This window comes from Micromesistius poutassou (genome assembly GCF_964030765.1).
Source record: "Micromesistius poutassou genome assembly, chromosome: 15".
NCBI lineage: Eukaryota > Metazoa > Chordata > Actinopteri > Gadiformes > Gadidae > Micromesistius > Micromesistius poutassou.
The window spans coordinates 2,347,734-2,366,176 of record NC_140285.1 but is presented as its reverse complement, the minus strand read 5'-3'; the positions used below and the strand labels follow the sequence as shown (position 1 = coordinate 2,366,176).

The 18,443-nt window shown below is 45.4% G+C and overlaps 4 protein-coding genes and 1 pseudogene across 5 annotated transcripts; 2 read left to right on the top strand and 3 right to left on the bottom strand.

Annotated features, from left to right (window-relative positions):
- Positions 1 to 2,460: 2,460 nt before the first annotated feature.
- LOC311359703 (myosin light chain kinase 2, skeletal/cardiac muscle pseudogene) lies at positions 2,461 to 4,515 on the bottom strand (annotated as a pseudogene). The gene is made up of 3 exons: positions 4,343 to 4,515; positions 3,041 to 3,178; positions 2,461 to 2,538 (listed from the first exon to the last, which is right to left on the bottom strand). The product of its transcript is annotated as a myosin light chain kinase 2, skeletal/cardiac muscle pseudogene (transcript).
- Positions 4,516 to 5,300: 785 nt separating this feature from the next.
- abt1 (activator of basal transcription 1) lies at positions 5,301 to 7,597 on the bottom strand. The gene is made up of 5 exons (XM_084479464.1): positions 7,528 to 7,597; positions 6,971 to 7,366; positions 6,598 to 6,773; positions 6,087 to 6,272; positions 5,301 to 5,588 (listed from the first exon to the last, which is right to left on the bottom strand). Exons 2-5 carry the CDS (start codon positions 7,359 to 7,361, stop codon positions 5,379 to 5,381), a joined length of 963 nt encoding a protein of 320 aa, XP_084335590.1. The 5' UTR covers positions 7,362 to 7,366; positions 7,528 to 7,597; the 3' UTR covers positions 5,301 to 5,378.
- A 307-nt stretch (positions 7,598 to 7,904) lies between these two features.
- Positions 7,905 to 9,764, top strand: rad51c (RAD51 paralog C). Its single transcript, XM_084479601.1, has 4 exons — positions 7,905 to 8,094; positions 8,406 to 8,643; positions 8,765 to 8,981; positions 9,151 to 9,764. Exons 1-4 carry the CDS (start codon positions 7,980 to 7,982, stop codon positions 9,685 to 9,687), a joined length of 1,107 nt encoding a protein of 368 aa, XP_084335727.1. The 5' UTR covers positions 7,905 to 7,979; the 3' UTR covers positions 9,688 to 9,764.
- A 378-nt stretch (positions 9,765 to 10,142) lies between these two features.
- tsr2 (TSR2 ribosome maturation factor) lies at positions 10,143 to 11,826 on the top strand. Its single transcript, XM_084479647.1, has 5 exons — positions 10,143 to 10,244; positions 10,670 to 10,760; positions 10,877 to 10,968; positions 11,059 to 11,217; positions 11,556 to 11,826. Exons 1-5 carry the CDS (start codon positions 10,167 to 10,169, stop codon positions 11,667 to 11,669), a joined length of 534 nt encoding a protein of 177 aa, XP_084335773.1. The 5' UTR covers positions 10,143 to 10,166; the 3' UTR covers positions 11,670 to 11,826.
- Positions 11,827 to 14,709: 2,883 nt separating this feature from the next.
- LOC311360283 (uncharacterized protein) lies at positions 14,710 to 16,250 on the bottom strand (the record flags this gene model as incomplete). The annotated part of the gene is made up of 3 exons (XM_084480392.1): positions 14,710 to 15,073; positions 15,732 to 15,796; positions 16,062 to 16,250. The coding sequence occupies 3 exons, from the start codon at positions 16,248 to 16,250 to the stop codon at positions 14,995 to 14,997; spliced, it is 333 nt and encodes a 110-aa protein (XP_084336518.1). The 3' UTR covers positions 14,710 to 14,994.
- Positions 16,251 to 18,443: the final 2,193 nt, after the last annotated feature.

The window sequence follows — 18,443 nt, the reverse complement described above, 5'->3', positions numbered from 1 at the left end:
CTTGTTGCCTTGAGGCCCACCAACGCTTTTAATGTGAAGGGCCAAGCCGGTATTCACAGATGCATCAGAAGGTTTCTTGTGGTCAAGGCATTAACATTTACTTCCAAGCTTGTGAATGGGTGTGTGCCTTTATATGGGCTGTGTTCATATCGCTATGACATGGGAAACCCATGTCATAATACACATGACTCTATATTCAGGATATGAAATTATTAGTATGATGACTAATCAAAAGTGCTTCGGTGAACCATAGCCTGGGATGTTTCATCACACAGACTTGTAATGGACAGACAGACTGCGTTTTTATATTGTGTATGTCGACACGATCACCAGTTACTTGACCAGGTCTATTGGTCTGGAAGGCATTGCGTATACTGAATATCACAGTAGAAGCAACAAAAGGGAGCACAAATGATGCTAAGCAATGTACCCGTGGACACACGGTACGACTTGTCGATGACACATTTGTTTTGACGCCCGTATTTCAGTTGGCTAAGAATCATTGGCCGACTTTTAACTTTGTCAAATTAGAAAAATTTTGTATTAGGCATTTGTAGTATCACCCGATAGCTTAGAAAAAGGTTTAAATCAAGAATTAAAGAGTTGATATGCTATTATTTTCTAACTGTCAGAGCATAACGCAAAATGCATAATAAATCACTCTTTAGATTTAAACTGTTTCATGATTCTTTTTTTCCATCTCCACTACTGCTTTTGGCTATTTTGACATGCAGGCTTACAAAGGATAAATGGTTAACATCTAATATATCCTATAATATTTGGGTATTTATCAAAGCATTCATCTTTCTTTAAATTAATTAATTCATTCATTCATCAGTGAAAGGATTCTGTTACTGGAATAACTAAAATTTGCATATGCAAATGAAGAAAGGAAAAAATATCCTATATATATATATATATATATATATAGGATCATGAATATATATGATCCTCAGCGAATATATATATGTAGTTCTTCTACAAACAACGTGAGTGACGCTCAGTGACTATATAGGGGGTCCAGGGGGGTATTCCATCAAAGTCGCTAACGAAAGCGGCGATTAGTTGATTAAGCCTGGTTAGAACTAGCGCCAACTTCCACTTGAGGCTAAAGCCGATCCATCAACGCAGTTCAGCCGCGCATTGCTCAGGTTAGTTCAAACCAGGCTCACGTTATCGTGGATTAGCCTACGCGCGTTCACGAGATATGTAACCAGCCCAGAACCGTGAATGTCGAATCATGGATCAAATGTCCGAAAAGGACCGAGCGGGATCTTTTCCAGCGGCGAACAGAAGCTGCTTGTGGAGGTCTATGAGGAGTACACGCATATAATAACTCAAAAAGGGAACACCGTAACCATTAATAGAAACAGGGAGGCTGCCTGGCACAAAAATCGGCGATCTATTGAATGCATAAGTAGGCCTAGTATTAAGCGTAACATATTTTTATTTAATATTGACCATGGATTTAAAAGCAGGGAGATAGTCTCGAGTTATCGTGTCGGACTTGTACTCGGTCGTCCGGGGTTCTATCCCCACGCAAGTAATAGTAATATAGGAAGCATTACTAGAGAAATCAAATAACTTTTCATGCCATTTATTTTCCATTTCTTTGAATATTCTTAATTAGGTAATTAATAAAATTAATACAATTAATAAAGGGAATTACAAAATGAAGCCAACGCCAAGAATAGGCCTACTACACATTAGAACTCGGGTCGCACGTATCACAGGGCAAGTGCTAGACCATTCACCCAGCCGCTGATTACTGATAACTGATAACGCGATAATACATAGATTTGTGTAAAAATGTGTTGAACAAATAGCCACAGTAATAATAGATAGCAATTCATTGAATTATTTCGTTTGCGTCATTTAATCTTAGACCCTTAGTGAAAATATACGCTGTTTGTACTTCATGTATGTACATTTATGACAAAATTGTGAGGACTGGGCTTGGCGGAACCTTCTGATGGTACAATTGTTGCTGACAGATGGATTTCTCTGAAACACCGCTCAAGTTAGCCTGACAGTTAACCTGCTCCCGACCAGGTTAGTTTGGTCGGATAAATTGCCATGGTTACTTAGCGGAGATTCCCTTAAGTGACGTTCATGGAACGCAACTCCAGCTGAAAGAAGCCCGGCTTTATGTTTAGCTTGATGGTTGTTTGGTCGGATAAGTTGCCATGGTTACTTAGCGGAGATTCCCTTAAGCCACATTAATGGAACGCAACTCTAGCTGAAAGAAGCCAGGCTAAGCAAAATAAGCCCGGCTTTGGGTTTAGCTTGGTTGATGGAATACCCCCCAGAGCTCGGTCTGGAGCCGGTGACACGCAGTTCTCGGGGTCTCCACTGGGGGTCAGCGTTCACTCAGACCCCCAGTTCTCGGGGTCTCCACTGGGGGTCAGGGTTCACTCAGACCCTCAGTTCTCGGGGTCTCCACTGGGGGTCAGCGTTCACTCAGACCCCCAGAGAAGTCAAAGATCCAGAGCACCCGATCTTCTTCAACCTGTTCGCTGCTGCTACTGCGATGTAGTTCTTACACAAACAACGACAACCACAAAAACAACAACACTGAATGAAGAAAAAATAAGAGCGTGGAGAAAGATCTTGTAACGCAGACAGCTTTCCTGTCTGGGGCTCATAAAGGACATCTTAACTTATCCTTCTGACCCAGAGGAGAAGCTGTTCCTAAGGTTTAGTCTTTGTGTGAGCAAACGTGTGAGTGTATGCGAGTGTGTGTGTAATTCCGTGGGTCACACACCGTCGCCGTCGGTGTGTGAATGTGTGTATGTGTGTATGAATGTGTATGAATGGGTGAATGTCAGGCAATATTGTAAAGCGCTTTGGGTGGCCACTGGTTACAAAAAATGCGCTATATAAATGCAGTCCATTTACCATTTACCATATATGTGTGTGTGTGTGTGTGTGTGTGTGTGTGTGTGAAGTTTTGTGTCCACGTGTACCAGTGTTTGTGTTTGCACACATGCATGCATGTGTATGTGCATTCATGCTCATACGTGTGTGTGTGCACACACACACGGACCTTCCACAGCTTCTTGGCTGTGTACTTTCTGAGCAAAACCTGGGACTTGAGCACCATGTTGAGGTGTTTGGCCTTCTCCGAGATGTTGTTGAGCCAGGGGGTTTGAGACACTGGGCTGCACTCATCCGACCCCTGAACAAAGGAGTAAGAGAGTAACATGACCCATCGCACTATCTTGGTTTCCAGGTAGGATAGACTCAACATCACACAGTGTCTTTGACACTACAGAGGGCTCTGGGGAGGAGGGCAAGGCCAGGGCACGGGGAGGACTCCGCTTGGTGGAAGAGAGAACGAGAAGAGAACGGTTAATCCCCCCCCACTCAAGAAATAAACACCTTCGCCAAAAGCTGGGTTTTTTTCAAAAGAGAAGACTATTCCAATGGAAACTTCAGATTACCATATTGTATGGGAAGGAAGGGACAGTTCCCCAGGCTTCTGGCTGACGTTTATGAGTCACAAAAGGTAATGAGATCATTCGTCTGTTCCCAGAAGAACATGCTGTGCTCTGAAAGTCACTTTGCTTGCTTCCCAGTCGCCTGAGAGCTCCCACCTGCTAGGCGAATAGCAGGGAATTGCAGCAGCGTCACATGTATTTCACCCTGTTACAGCACACAGTGGTGAAGGGAACACCGTTATTACGCAACGCTGCCTCATGCCAAGCCCACCAGCACCCCCCTGTCGTCATGAGCTTTTGTGCCTTTATGGACGGGACACCGATGTACAGCATTGGAGCAATGGATGGAATCCAATCTCTGGAATCCAATCTCCAAGACACAATGCCTTCATGGTTAGCGCAGTGGAGGCATCCTCCCCCCCCATGTTGGGTTTTTCATGGCCTAATAATTCCTGCCTTTACAATCCTCCTCTGAAATCCATCGTGTAACAGGAGCAAAATAAGACAAACCGACACCTACATTGAGTTTAGGTGCAGGCAGTGGCTGATTAAGGTGGTCATTGGCTCCTAGTCTTGTTTTATGCCCCCTTACTGATCACGCAGAAAAACTTAATTTAGTGCCATGTATAAAAGCATTGAGACAGCCTTAACAAAATAAAAACTACTGAAGAATCAGCTGCTTACTTTTTAAATGATTCTTGTTAGGGGCCAATAGGGGTAAAGCCAAAGTCTTTTTTTATTTTTAGAAAAATGGAAAATAGTCCGGCCAATCCAGGGCCCCTTGCACACCTGGGCCCCTAGGGTGCAGCCTAGGCAAGCCTGTGCGTTAGTCTGTGTCCGGGTGCAGGGGAGTGAGTTGCTCGATGTGATTGAGGTTCTGAAATGGCGCCATGGCTCCTCACCCCTTCTCCCTGATGAGCAGGTTGGAGATGAAGTCGCGGGCCTCGGCAGAGACATGCCCGAAGGCGTACTCGTCTGCCCTCCGGTGTGTGTCCAGACTCCCCAGATCAGATGTCGTCTGGGGAGTGTCGAAGTAGGCGAGGGGCTTGACGGGAGCTTCTTCCCAATTGGCCATAAAAATGTTGGAAAATCTTTTGTCCAATTCAGTGTTTAGATGAAGTGATTGGGTTAGGGTTGGGGTTACGTCAGGGGGTGTTTCCGGGAGATGTACGTCCTTGCATTTAAAATGGCCGCTCTAGGTGTGGTGGGACGGGGTGATGACATGCCAGGTGTGGTGGGACAGGTTCCATGACATGCCACTAGGTGTGGTGTGATAAGCCGTTACAAGCCGTTTCGGAAAGTGGGCTTGTCCACCTAGATGTGTGCTGGATAGATCAGTCTATCAGCCTACCCAGGGGACTGTAGCATACCTTTCTCATCTATCCGTCACACATCTAGGTGGACATGCACACCTGTGATGTCTTAAGGGGCTGATTTCCAAAACGGCTAATCACACCACACCTGGTGGCATGTCATGGCACCTTTAAAATCCTCTGGAGGGATTTGAGTGGGTGGGGGGGCGAGTGTAGCTCCCTTCATGGCGCTCAGCTATGATGGATCAGAAGCCCCAGAGGTCTGATCGTAGGCCCTCTTCCCTAACGATGCCTGAGCCTCACGGTGTGAAGCTTAAACTAGTAAACTAGTTATATCTGCACCTAGTTCCAGCTAGATATATGTAGTTAAACCTAGTTCAGCATATACCAAGTTACATCTACAGCTAGTATTAGTCATTATAAAGTGGACATGGTATAGTTAAAAATCTTTATTCGATTGTTCTTCCCAACATCAATCTCTCTCTCACACACACACACACACACACACACACACACACACACACACACACACACACACACACACACACACACACACACACACACACACACACACACACACACACACACACACACACACACACACACACAGTCTTTATTAAATGTATCAGTCTTGCTTCCGGCTCGAGTTGAAAATCTTGGCCAACAAGGACACATTTGATTGGCTCTTCTCCTGAATGAGGCGGGTCTTATCCTGGTTCCTCTTCGTTGATTGGCTCTTGTCCTGAATGAGGCGGGCCTTAGCCTGGTTCCTCTTCTTCTGCTGGATCTCCTCCTCCGTCTGTCGTTGGGTAAAGTCCCACGACTTCTCCACCAGCTGTGTATATAAGAGACAGAGAGAGGAGAGAGAGAGATTATTTAACAAAAGCAAGTCTGAGTTCTAGATTTGGAGTCGACCTCCTTGTGTCTGAAGGGACGTTAGAGGGTTAAGAGAGTTATGATGGTTATAATACTTGGGGTGAGTTCCATTGTGTTATGATGGTTATACTGCTTGGGGTGAGTTCCATTGTGTTATAATAGTTATAATGCTTATACTAGGTAGATACATAGGTAATACTCTCCAGGTAGATCATAAGAGGCGTCTCCTGATGATCTGATGGTTTCTCTCGGTCCATTGTCCTCTACGATGGTACCTGGCCGCTGGTTTCTATCTCTCCAGTCAGCCAGAGCAGAAGTCTCCGCCCCACTGACGGGTTCAGCACCACGCTGCTCATCTGCATCCTGAAGCCTGTAGTCTGTGTTCTGCTCTGAGGTGATATCTCACTAATCCTAACACTCAGGGTACATGGTCGCCCTCCTCCTCCTCTGTTCCTACCTGTTCTCCCTGCGCCTCCTCCTTCCTCCTCCTCTTCTCCATGCTCTGGCTGCGGTCCACGTTCCCGATGTAGAAGTTGGTTTCTCTCTTGGCCTGCGACACTTCGGTCCGGAGGCGCTGCCTCAGAACCGTTTGTTCGTAGACCAGACGCTCACTGAGGTGGGTCCAGTGGAACCGGTGCAGGTACTGTTACACACATGAACACACATTAACACACTGATACAAACATTAACACACTGTTACACACATTAACACACTGATACAAACATTAAACCATTAACACACTGATACAAACATTAACACACTGTTGCACACATTAAACACATTAACACACTGATACACACATTAAACACACTGTTACACACATTAACATACATGAACACACCATTATACACGTTTAACACATTAACATATGGTCACAAACAGTTACATACTGTCACACCGGGCATGGACACACACCAAACTACACACAGGGCATTGGACACACACCTAAACACACCAAAATGCCCACCTTCATGCTCCAGAGGTCTGAGTGGAAGCGGTGGTGCTTCTTGTTGCCCATGGGCGTGTTGTGGAGCGCAGATGCCACACGCTTGGCGATCCGCTTGTCAGGGAACTCGACCCACCCCTCGGTGAAGTTACTGCCCCGGGACCCCGCCTTCCTCCTCTTCTTCTTCACCACGCCGTCTGCACCGAGGGAGACATCAAAAATACAACCAGAATCATTAGAATGTTCTGCTGAAGAGAGCAGTTCCAGTAGTAAAATAGTGTTTTGTGACAACGGGATTATTTCATCCACATGTCTGAAAACAACACTGGGTCCACAGGGTTAGAGTGAGTGAGTGAGTGTGTGTGTGACTGTGTGTGTGTGAGACTGTGTCTACCCTCTGGCTGCAGGAAGATGCGTCCTATCTCTCCGTAGGGAGTCAACATGTTCCTCAGGTGTTTGGGTCTCAGGCGGGGGGGGATGTGGCCCAGGTAGATTATACCCGGAGTCCTCTTCCTCGCCCCCCCTTTCTTCTCTTCCTCTACACCACCCGTCTTGCTGCCCTCATCATCACCATCCTCATGGCCAAGGACCCCTTTATCCATCATGTCCTCTTCATCATCATCCTCCTCCTCCTCCTCCTCCCCCATCATGTCCTCGTCATCATCATCCCCCTCTTCCTCCTGCCCCTTCACGTCGTCTTCCTCCTCCTCCTCATCCTCTTCCTCCTGCCCCTTCACGTCCTCTTCATCCTCCTCTTTCTCCTGGCCCTTCACGTCTCTCTCCATGGCGACTGGAATCAGAGAGCCGTTTGTATTATGTATACTTTTATATTATGCATACTATATAGTCTTACCTTAGGGAGTAAGTTGTCATTATAATATAATAATAGTAGAATAAATGATAGGATAGAATATGATCATACATTTCTGTAATACGGAAGGTTGTTTTTACCAGAAGATCCTTGTAGAAAGTGATAATGAAGCCTTGATCACGGATTGTTTCTATTTACTCAACGTGCTGCGACCAGTCGCTGGGAGATGACGTCACAAGCACGCGTCTCTTTGAGTCTGCATTCAAAGTAAAAGCACATTATTATTATTATTATTATTATTATTATGCTATGATCATAGACTGTATATATATCACTCTATATACTCGACTATATATTATTATACGGTGTATGATTATTATTAAATAACACCCTCATATGCTTTGCAATAACTAGACACTTATATTGTCTCATTTATTCTTTAATGTAAATATAAACACGGCGAACAACCGGATGTGAAGCGTACTTTTAATTAGATAATTCAAAGAAAGTTCCCGTCCACAAGATTCGGGTGAAATTATAATTTATATCATATAATACATAGTTATGATAGTAGTAAAATATATAGTGAATAATGAAGCCGGTGTCCGCCTCTCCTCTCAGTCCGTCGGTTAAAGTGAAGCTTTTAAACGCTGGTTTCCTCACTTCAGATGAACTGCTTCAACTTAAACCTCTGCAGCTCAGTAAAGGTAATCATCTAGAAATATAATCTCGATCACCCATCTCCATATACAAGTGGTTTAATGGCGGTTAATAGTTTAGTAGTTTGTGTTCTAGAGGAGGTCCATCAGTCTCGTAGTTTGTGTTCTAGAGGAGGTCCATGTAGTCTGATGGTAGTTTGTGTGCTAGAGGAGGTCCATGTAGTCTGATGGTAGTTTGTGTTCTAGAGGAGGTCCATCAGTCTGATGGTAGTTTGTGTTCTAGAGGAGGTCCATCAGTCTGATGGTAGTTTGTGTGCTAGAGGGAGGTCCATGTAGTCTGATGGTAGTTTGTGTTCTAGAGGGAGGTCTGTCTCTAGAGGAGGCTCTGGAGGTCCAGCAGATCCTCAGTGAAGGAGTGGACCCGCCTGGTGAGGGAGGAGCGGGACTCGGGTCCACTGCCCTGGAGCTCCTCCAGCAGGAGGAGAGGAGCATTGTGACCTTCTGCTCCAGGCTGGACGCGGCACTGGGAGGGGGGGTCCCACTGGGGAAGACCAGCGAGGTGTGCGGAGCTCCGGGGATGGGGAAGACACAGCTGTGGTAAGATCCCAGCACTGTTCATCCTGTCCTGGGACACACTGTGTGTGAGGGTTACATGTGTATGTATATACGTATTTAGAATGTGTGTGTGTGTGTGTGTGTGTGTGTGTGTGACGCCCAGCCTGCAGCTGTGTATAGATGTCCAGATCCCGGAGTGTTTCGGGGGTCTGGGCGGGGAGGCGGTGTTCGTGGACACGGAGGGCAGCCTGGTGGTGCAGAGGGCGGCTGACATGGCCCACGCAGCCGTCCAGCACTGCGCCCTCCAGGACCAGGACGCTGAGCAGCAGGAGGCCCTGAAGGACTTCACCACAGAGAGCATCCTGGGCCACGTCTACCTGGTGGGTCGGAGGGACACCCAGGAGACATTACAGCCTATGAGAAAATACACATTGCAATGTAAAGCATGTGACCTAGTGACGTCACGATGAGGTCAGGTCTGTTAGTGACAGCACGATGGGGTGATGTCTGTCTCCCTGACTACTGTATTAACTCACCTTTTGAAACTAGATGCGTTGCCATGACTACGTGGAGCTGTTAGCCCAGGTGCAACTCCTACCAGACTTCCTGGTCCGGAATCCCAAGGTCCGCCTCCTGGTGATTGACAGCTTGGCCTTCCCTTTCCGCCGGCACTTCGAGGACCTGAGCGTGAGGACCCGCCTCCTGAGTGGCCTGGCCCAGCAGCTCATCAGGATGGCCAGCCAGCACCGAGTGGCAGTGGTCTGGACCAACCAGATGACCAGCCAGCTGAGGGGCGGCCAATGGGAGCTGGTCCCGGCCCTCGGGGAGAGCTGGGGTCACTCGGCCACCCAGAGGCTCCTCCTCCACTGGAGCGGCGGCCGGCGCCTGGCCTCCGTCTTCAAGTCTCCCAGCCAATCAGAGAGCAGCGTGCCCTACAGCGTCACACGGCAGGGCTTCAGGGACGCCAGCCCATTGGCCAGCAGCCAATCAGGGAGGGAGCAGGACTCCAGCAGCCAATCAGGGAGCAAGCAGGACTCCATCAGCCAATCAGGGAGCAAGCGGCCCAGGACGCAGGAGGGCCAATGATCACATTTAAATATGTCCCTTTATTTAACGTATTGATCAGGATCTGATCACATGCTTTTTTTTACCAAGTTGGCTGTCAGTTCAATTCAGATTACATCTCATAGTCAATGGTCATGAAAATCTTGTAAACTGAATTAAAATGTTCCCAAACAGCAGTCGACTTCCTGTAAACACATTCCTCCAGTCCACCACCAGGGGGCAGTAGAGCGCCCTGTAAACACATTCCACCAGTCCAAAACCAACACACCCTAATAAAGATACATTATTAATAAAGCATTCATAATAATTCAAAAATCATAATAATTTAACAATAGTTGGCAAAAACGATCTCTTGTTTATAAATGTAGCACTTTAATGTATCCTGGGATGGGGACCCCCGCAGCCCGCGTCGTGTTGTTGTCGCCCCCGGTCGCGCCGCGGGGGGCAGCAGAGCTCCGCTCGACTGCTCTGGATCCACTGCTCTTGCCTGCTAAAACAACATGGACGCCTCCACCCCGGCACGTGAAGTTTTTATGAACGCAGTCAGAGTACTACTGTCAACCTGGCCGGTACTACAGGTAAGAGTACACCCTGACCGGTACTACAGGTAAGAGTAGAACCTGACCGGTACCACAGGTAAGAGTAGAACCTGGTACTGTCGTTATTGTAAACGAGGAAGACCATTGTTGGTGGTGAGTTATGCTTCTGGAGTAGCACTGGTGTGTGTTATTAAGTGGTTATGATATTGGTTAGGATTACAGTTAGGCTAGGGTTAGATTAACACTCACACATCATCCCACTGCATTCCTCTCGATAGAAAGTCAGCATTTTATTTCTACGTTCCGGGTCAACAAAGAGTTTGAGGGTGAACCCTAAGAAACCTAACCCTGCTCTTACTATGTACTACTGTTACTATGTGATACTTCTAGTACTACAAGTACAGTACTATGTGATACTACTAGTACTATGTGGTGATACTTTGTTATGTTTTACTGTTTTACAGATAGCTGTCGACAATGGTTTTGGGGGAGCCTTTGGCCAAGAGAAGGCCGAATGGATGATTGATGTTGTTGGGAAATATTTCAATGAAAACTGTAAGTAACTACCACTACTTGTGTCTTAATAGTCTGGGCTCCACTACTTGTGTCTTAATAGTCTGGGCTCCACTACTTGTATTAATAGTCTGTGCCCCACTACTTGTGTCTGACAGCTGACCTGGCACCCTCTGAGGTTGAAGACTACATCTCAGTCCTACTGGACCAGGAGTTTAATACTGAAGTGGATGATGGCAGCCTAGCCCAGGTAGCTATAGATATAGATATAGAGTCACTCACTCACTCCATTCACTCACTCACTCACCCCCCCCTCCCTCCCTCCCTCCCTCCCTCCCAGCTGTCCCAGCAGATGTGCTCACTGTTCTCCCAGTGCCAGCAGGGGGCGACCGAGAAAGTTCAACAGACCATCGCCTCTCTGGCCGAGAAGAACTCTGGGAGGGCAAAGGTCAGCGTGCCCCCCACTTCCGACGAAGAGGGGAGTGAGGAAGAAACAGAGGTATGAAACACGAATATACTGTATGTATTACACTAATATACTCTATGTATTACACTAATATACTTCTAGTATAACACTGATATACTTCTAGTACTACACTAATATACTTCTAGTACTACACTGATATACTTCTAGTACTACACTAAGGGAATGGAAACACTATTCTTATTTTCATGGGAGTATACACTAAATAAAACCTCTGCATGAATATTAGATTCCCTTTCAGCCAGAGGCCACTAAATCCTCCACACTGCAGCTTTAGTACTCGAATAGACGGTGTAGTGTACCTTGTGTACTATATGTACCATGCAAGGTATTCATCTCCGCTTTTCCCCTAGGCCATGGAATGTGATGCAGCTCCCAGTTCCTCCCAGGCCACAGCTCCCACCTCCTCCCCCCCAGCCCAGACTGAGGAAGAGGACGGCTGGACCACAGTCCGGAAGAAGAAGTGATTAAGAGCAGTGACGCGATGGAACCATCTGAACCGTCTAGTGTTAATGTGAATTAAACTATGAGCTTTGTATAAAAACAAGAAAACCAAAGCTCGGGAGTTTCTTCTTTTGAAGCTCATGTTCTGATGGTGAAGTGGAGATCTCAGCGTTACTCAGACCACGGCTCAGGAACAAGGAGAGGTTGCTGAGAAGGACATGGAAACCATGCAGGTGGAGCTACCCTAGAGGTGGAGCTGCAGTAGAGGTGGAGGTGTGCAGACTAGGGATTGTCCTTATAGCAGGCATGCAAACTGGTTTGGGGTGAAAAAGGTGAGAATGATGCGTGAGCCGAGGAAAACACAGACCCACTAGGGGGTTTTATATATATATATTAAAAAATGCAAAAAAATATATATATTAAAAAAAATTCTTAATTTTTATTAAAATTGTAATAAAATATTTTAAAAAATGTAATATTTTATTAAAATATTACAATTATAAAAAAAAAAAAATTGACCTGCGGGCGCATGTTTTTTTTTGACCTGCGCCGCAGGTTGTTTTTTTTGACCTGCGCACATGTTGTTTTTTGGACCTGCGCTGCAGGTTGTTTTTTTTGACCTGCGCACATGTTTTTTTTTGGACCTGCGCATGTGTTTTTTTGGACCTGGGCGCAGGTCAATTTTTATTTTAATTTATAATTTTTTTATCATTATTTTTTCATCATTTTTTTTCTGTTTTTTTTTTTTTCTAAAATTAAGGATTTTTTTTTATATAATAGCTGCACTATCTTTATTTGCACTCAGTGGCCAATCCTTGTCGGAGGCCTTCTGTACCTGTGAGGTACATTTCATTCATTTTCAAAATGGGCCTTCCCGACTTCCGGCGGTGAATTCTTTTTTGATAATTGACCGTTGCTAAGCATAGACATCTTATAAGTAGACGCAGCATCGACCGCTACTGCCTACTGGCGCTGACGAGACGCGGGGCCGCCATCTTGGAGTGGTGATCCGCTCCACTCAGTGTAATTCATTTGGCAGGAGCAATGAACTGTCAGCGCATTTAATTAATCTTACCTCACTGAATACCACTGATTTTCACGCAGTTTTTTGTCATACGTGTAGCTATGATAAAGGACACATGTTTTGGCGTGTTTTATTATTAATAGTTGGCTTAACAGTAATAGAATATTCTTATATGCTATAAGTGACCAGACGTCCGAGATCAAAACTGGGAATATAATCCCCGAGAAGGGGAAAAAAACAGTCAGCTATTTTTAAGTAGAAGAAACAATATGATTAGGTTATATATACATATACGTATATCCTACATAAACAATGTATGAATACATTAGATATCTCAGGGACTTATAGACTATCTCTTGCTGCAGCAGCAGAGTTTATTCTGTCTTGACATTTTGTATTACATTCTTCCCTTAAATTATGTTTAGAGTGATTGTTTTATATGTATGTCGCTTTGGATAAAAGCGTCTGCCAAATACTTAAACATAAATAAACACCTGAAAGTTTTTATATCAGCTAAAACCACCAATCTGTTTCACTGGATTCAGAGTAAAACCAAATTCTGTCTTACCCAACAATGTTAGTATTTCAATATTGTTACTTGAACGACTTATTCATGGTTCCAATTATACTGTTAAGAAAGTATTGTCTTATACTTTGCCTAAAATTAGACAAAATAGAACATTTCCTTACAAAGACGAATGGGGCCGGGGAACTAAGTTTTAACTTAATATTTGCCTTGTAGAATTCAGCAAGATTAAAAGTGCAAATATATCAATAAAAATTGGGAATTATACACAAGTTAACATTCAATTCAATTTTATTTATAGAGTGCCAAAACATTACACGTCTCACGGCGCTTTACAGAGTATTGAACATTCAGAGAGAGCCCATGAGTAACAGGGGTGAGGAAAAACTCCCTAGAATTGGAGATGCATATAGGAAGAAACCTCGAGCAGATCCACGACTCGAGGGCCTGACCCATCTGCCTAGGGTCAGTTACAGGGCAGTGAGGTTTGTATACATGATAAATGAATAGGTTAGTTAGGTGTAGAGAATAGAACAGGTGTTTAGAGCCACCTGGGGTGTATGTTACAAAGAGGTGGGATGGTTACCTTACCAGTATGATAATGCATGAATCCCATTTAGTGTCAGAAAGTTCAAATAGTCTAGTGTAGGGATGAATTGTCATAGGGCAGTAGTGGATCGCTAGGCAGCGCAGGCCAAGAATCCGGTCAAGGGGACAGCAACAGGCGATGGTAGGGCAGTCATAGGGATGAGACTTCAGGTGCAATGAGGGCCAAATACAAGGATGGCTAATGACTGGTAATGGTTTACCTCACAAGTGAGGTAAGGGGGAAGAGAGAGATATATAGAGTGGGTTAGTATTGCTATACGTTTCATGATGGTTAGTATTAAGTGTATCAATGGTACTATATAGTGTTACACTATAGAGAGAAAAGGCAAGAAATGTTATATATTGATAATATGATTTATCAAGTCTCAGTTCATAGCCGGGTGAACACAGTAGTTCAACAGTAATCCCAAAAATTACCCCATTCCAGTTGTCAGGTAAGTGTGGCAGGCCCTTTTCCTGTTTATCACACATTTCACGAAGGTGGGCTACACAAAATTGGGTTGGAAAGCTAGACTAGCTATACTGTATAACCACTGTCCATCTGATTGTCTAGTTAGCTAATATCATCATACGTGCTTTTACTGGCTTGATATTCGCTGCTATGGTTAAGGTTAGGTTTAGGGTTAGGGATAAGGGTGAGGATGAGGATAAGGGTGAGGATTAGGGTAAGGTTGGGGGTGAGGGTAAGGGAGGCGGGCGGTTAGGGTATAGGGGAGGGGAGAGGTTAGGGTTAGAGGAGGGGGGGGGGGGGGTATGAGTAAAGGAGGGGGGAGGGGGAGGTAAGGGTGTATGGGGGGGGGGGGGGGGGGGAGGACAGAGGTCAGGGTATAGAGGGGGCGGTTAGGGTATAGGGGAGGGAGGTTGGGAGAGGATATGGGAGGGGGGAGGTTAGGATATAGGGGAGGGGAGAGGTAACCTTACCTCATTAGGGTAACATGCATGTATGTAGCATGGTAATAAAAATTACCATACAACAAGCCACACAACCAGGTCATTTTAAATCATAAAACATCAGTATACATTTCAACATCTGTGCACACAGTGAAACAATTCTGGGATGTGATAAAAAAAAATTAAAAAAAAAGGTTCATCATGAGACCATCTGACCCTAACTCTGTCCCTAACACTGAACCATGAGGAACCCGCGAAGGAACCCTTGAGAAACAAGGAACCCTTGACAACCCGTGACTTAAGTCACATCCTGCGAGGTAGAAGTTGCATCTGAAGTCTCCACCGTCCAGCTCAGACGAGGCGCTGTCAGTGGGTCACTGAAATGTTGCAAGAGGAAAAACACAAATCGTTAGCCTCGTAGCATAATCTATGTTGCTAGCCATAGGCCAACAATGTCAATGAGGCTACCAATGTCGATTACGCTATGAGGCTACCATGTTGATTACACTATGGGGCTACCAATGTCAATTATGCTACAATATCAATTATACTATGAGGCTAATGATATAGATAACTCTGAGGCTAGCGATGTTGATTATGCTATGAGGCTAACAATACCCATTATGCTATGAAGCTAACGATATCCATTATGCTATGAAGCTAACGATATCCATTATGCTATGAAGCTAACTATATCCATTATGCTAGGAGGCTAACGATGTCCAGCTAGGCGGCTAACCAGATTCCGGGTCTCCCTCCAGATAGGTGGCTCCTCTTCCATAATTTTTTTAGTTTATATAATTTGTGTTGAAGAAAATACTTTTGTTTTGAGAATTCTACACTAGAAACACAGTGGTAGTAGTTTATTATTCTTCGGACACCTTGTTTAAATAATTCCAAATCAAATTTTAAACTTCAACATGAAACATGCACACACTTGGGAATTTGTAATTCAGGAATATAGTAAAACATTCTGTGAATTTAACAGCATCGCTTTGGTGGTGAAACGATGTAAAAAAACCTGTTGGTATTAACCTTCCAAAGACTTGAGCAGTCCCATCGTAATCCTCGTCTCGCTCCTGGTGGGTCGTCAGCTTAATCTGTTCACAATACAAACACATTAAAAGGGTGATGTTACGTTACCAAGTGTGAGTGTGACCAGCTGTTACGTTTTAGTGTCCACCTTGATGTACGCTGGATAAACTATAGTAGTAGCAGCTGATGTGACCTTAATTACTTCAAATCACAGCTTTGGCTAAAATTCACAGAATGAAAAATCTGAAGGAAAAACTAATGAAGACCCTCTACGATCGTTTGAAATAATTAAAAAGAACCTCCAGGTGTCAAGTGTTTGGTTATGGTTACCCTCCGGTCCACAGCCTCCGGTCCAGCATGGTGCCCCATTCCTGGTCCAGGGGGATCTGGATACCCTCTGGTCCAGCCTGGTGCCCCATTCCTGGTCCAGGGGGATCTGGATACCCTCTGGTCCAGCCTGGTGCCCCATTCCTGGTCCAGGGGGATCTGGATACCCTCTGGTCCAGCCTGGTACCCCATGCCTGGTCTAGGGGATCTAGTTACCCTACATTATAATTAAGTGCGAGAAAAGCACTAGACACATCCACATAATAATAATAATAATAATAATAATAATTATTATTATTATTATTATCCACCCTGGTGACCCATACCTGGTCCAGTGGGATCTGGTCACCTGCTGGTCCTCCGCCTCTGGTCCACCCTGGTCCAGGAGATCCTGTGAAGTCAGACAGCATCTTTATAGACCCGTGCACATCGCGGTCTCGAATCTACCTACCAACCCCCCTGCAGGAGCCCCTTACCTTGAGCTGGAACGACGATGGAGATCTTGGGGTGCTTTGGTCGTCTTGTTGCAAAATACAGCCAACAGACTTACCTTGAGCAGATCTAGTAGTTTGTTGCTGTTGGTTCATGTACAAATAATTGACTATACATTTCATATCCCCCCCATTTAGCAAATAATTCCCACCCATAAACAAGGCTGACAACAGTACAAAATAACAAACTGTTCTCATGCCTTTTGTCTACTTCCTTACTACTCTCTAAAACATCACATGCACATCGCATGAGTGTTGCCTTACTGATCAGGGTGTGATCTGAGTGACCAGAGATGCATGCTGGGATACTGTGCCATCTGACGCCTACAGTTCTGTAGAGGTTCCCCCTCAGGAGAAACCAAGTTTTCAAAAGGCTGTCGTGACATCAGTTACATGACCTGGAACGTCCGTCAAGACCGTGACAGGGACTCCCCAGGAGAAACGCCAAAGGGTAGGCTGTGAGGCTCCCCCTCTCGGCGACTAGAATACAACAGCTCTTACAGGAGAGAATCATGGTGCACATTTCAACGTTCCTCTTCATAGACCTTGAAGCCCCAGTGAGGCTTTCTTCACCTCTTCTGAAGAGCACAACTGCAGCTCGACAGGGACGCTAGTTGGGATGTTTCCAAGATGGTTTCCGATTCAGCCCGAGAAATACTTGGATCTCAGGGCAGGAGTACAGGAGATCCAGAGGGCTTGCCAGCAGTCCATCATGTTGAGGTTAGTAGGGAAGCCACGTTGCAGAATGTTTCATCTTCAGTTAGTTGGTTGGTTTCTCATCCGATTCTGTCCATTCAGAATGCCGTTAGTCCATCATCCATTGTACCAAGTAGCCATTGTCGCTTCCCATTGTTTGCATGATTCAGTCACACTACAGTCCAAGCTGCATGACACTCAAGTCATCCTGTCCAGTGTGTAGAAGGTCGAATTGAGATCCAGATGCTAGATCACTCCATGCTCTTGCTGTATTGAACACCCACTTTGTTATCCTCTTTGATTTAGGCCACAGACTTGTCATCAGAAACATCCGACCAAATGACACTCAAGGGTGTTTCAGGAAGAGTAGCATCCTCCTATAGCTGAAAATTAAAATGTTCAGGTAATACAAGCCAAGTAGAAGTAGAAAAATGTGGTGCCCAGTACCAGGTTAAAGATTGCCCCTCTCACACTTAGTGCCCCATGCCAGGGCAACGATTGCCCCTCTCACTTAGTGCCACATGCAAGGTCAACAATTGCCCCGCTCACACTTAGTGCCCCATGCCAGGTTAAATATTGCCCCTCACATGAAGTAGTGCCCCATGCCATGCAAAGATTGCCCCTCACACTTAGTACCCCATGACATGCAAAGATTGACCAGTACCAGGTTAAAGATCACACCTCTTTATTTTCAGTTATTAGATTGTGTATTTACACAAACAATGACAATACTCAAAGGAATACAAAGCCAAACGAGAGGAGAGACCAGTGGAGGTTTTGACAGAGACCAGTGGTGGCTTTGTAGGTCTTTGAGAGACGAGACCAGTGGAGGGTTTGACGGAGAGACCAGCGCTGGGTTTGTAGGTCTTTGAGAGACCAGTGGAGGGTTTGACGGAGAGACCAGTGCTGGGTTTGACGGAGAGACCAGTGGCGGTTTTGTAGGTCTTTGAGAGACCAGTGGTGGGTTTTTAGGTCCTTGAGAGAGGAGAGACCAGCGGAGGTTTTGACAGAGAGACCAGCGCTGGGTTTGTAGGTCTTTGAGACGAGACCAGTGGCGGGATTGATGGAGAGACCAGTGCTGGGTTTGTAGGTCTTTGAGAGACGAGATACCAGTGCTGGGTTTGTAGGTCTTTGCGCCCTACCCTTCACAAAGAAAAGAGAACTCTTCCCGGGGCTCCCGCCAGCTTCTCCGGGGTCG

Excerpts from the sequence above, each read along its gene's own strand:
- abt1 (XM_084479464.1), bottom strand. The coding sequence starts at position 7,361 with ATGGAGAGAGACGTGAAGGGCCAGGAGAAAGAGGAGGATGAAGAGGAC. Across the intron at positions 6,774-6,970 it reads CATCTTCCTGCAGCCAGAGG|ACGGCGTGGTGAAGAAGAAG; the intron begins GTAGACACAGTC and ends CCCTCGGTGCAG. Across the intron at positions 5,589-6,086 it reads AGGAGGCGCAGGGAGAACAG|CTGGTGGAGAAGTCGTGGGA; the intron begins GTAGGAACAGAG and ends TTATATACACAG.
- rad51c (XM_084479601.1), top strand. The coding sequence starts at position 7,980 with ATGAAGCCGGTGTCCGCCTCTCCTCTCAGTCCGTCGGTTAAAGTGAAG. Across the intron at positions 8,095-8,405 it reads ACCTCTGCAGCTCAGTAAAG|AGGGAGGTCTGTCTCTAGAG; the intron begins GTAATCATCTAG and ends TTTGTGTTCTAG. Across the intron at positions 8,644-8,764 it reads ATGGGGAAGACACAGCTGTG|CCTGCAGCTGTGTATAGATG; the intron begins GTAAGATCCCAG and ends TGTGACGCCCAG.
- tsr2 (XM_084479647.1), top strand. The coding sequence starts at position 10,167 with ATGGACGCCTCCACCCCGGCACGTGAAGTTTTTATGAACGCAGTCAGA. Across the intron at positions 10,245-10,669 it reads CAACCTGGCCGGTACTACAG|ATAGCTGTCGACAATGGTTT; the intron begins GTAAGAGTACAC and ends ACTGTTTTACAG. Across the intron at positions 10,969-11,058 it reads ATGATGGCAGCCTAGCCCAG|CTGTCCCAGCAGATGTGCTC; the intron begins GTAGCTATAGAT and ends CCTCCCTCCCAG.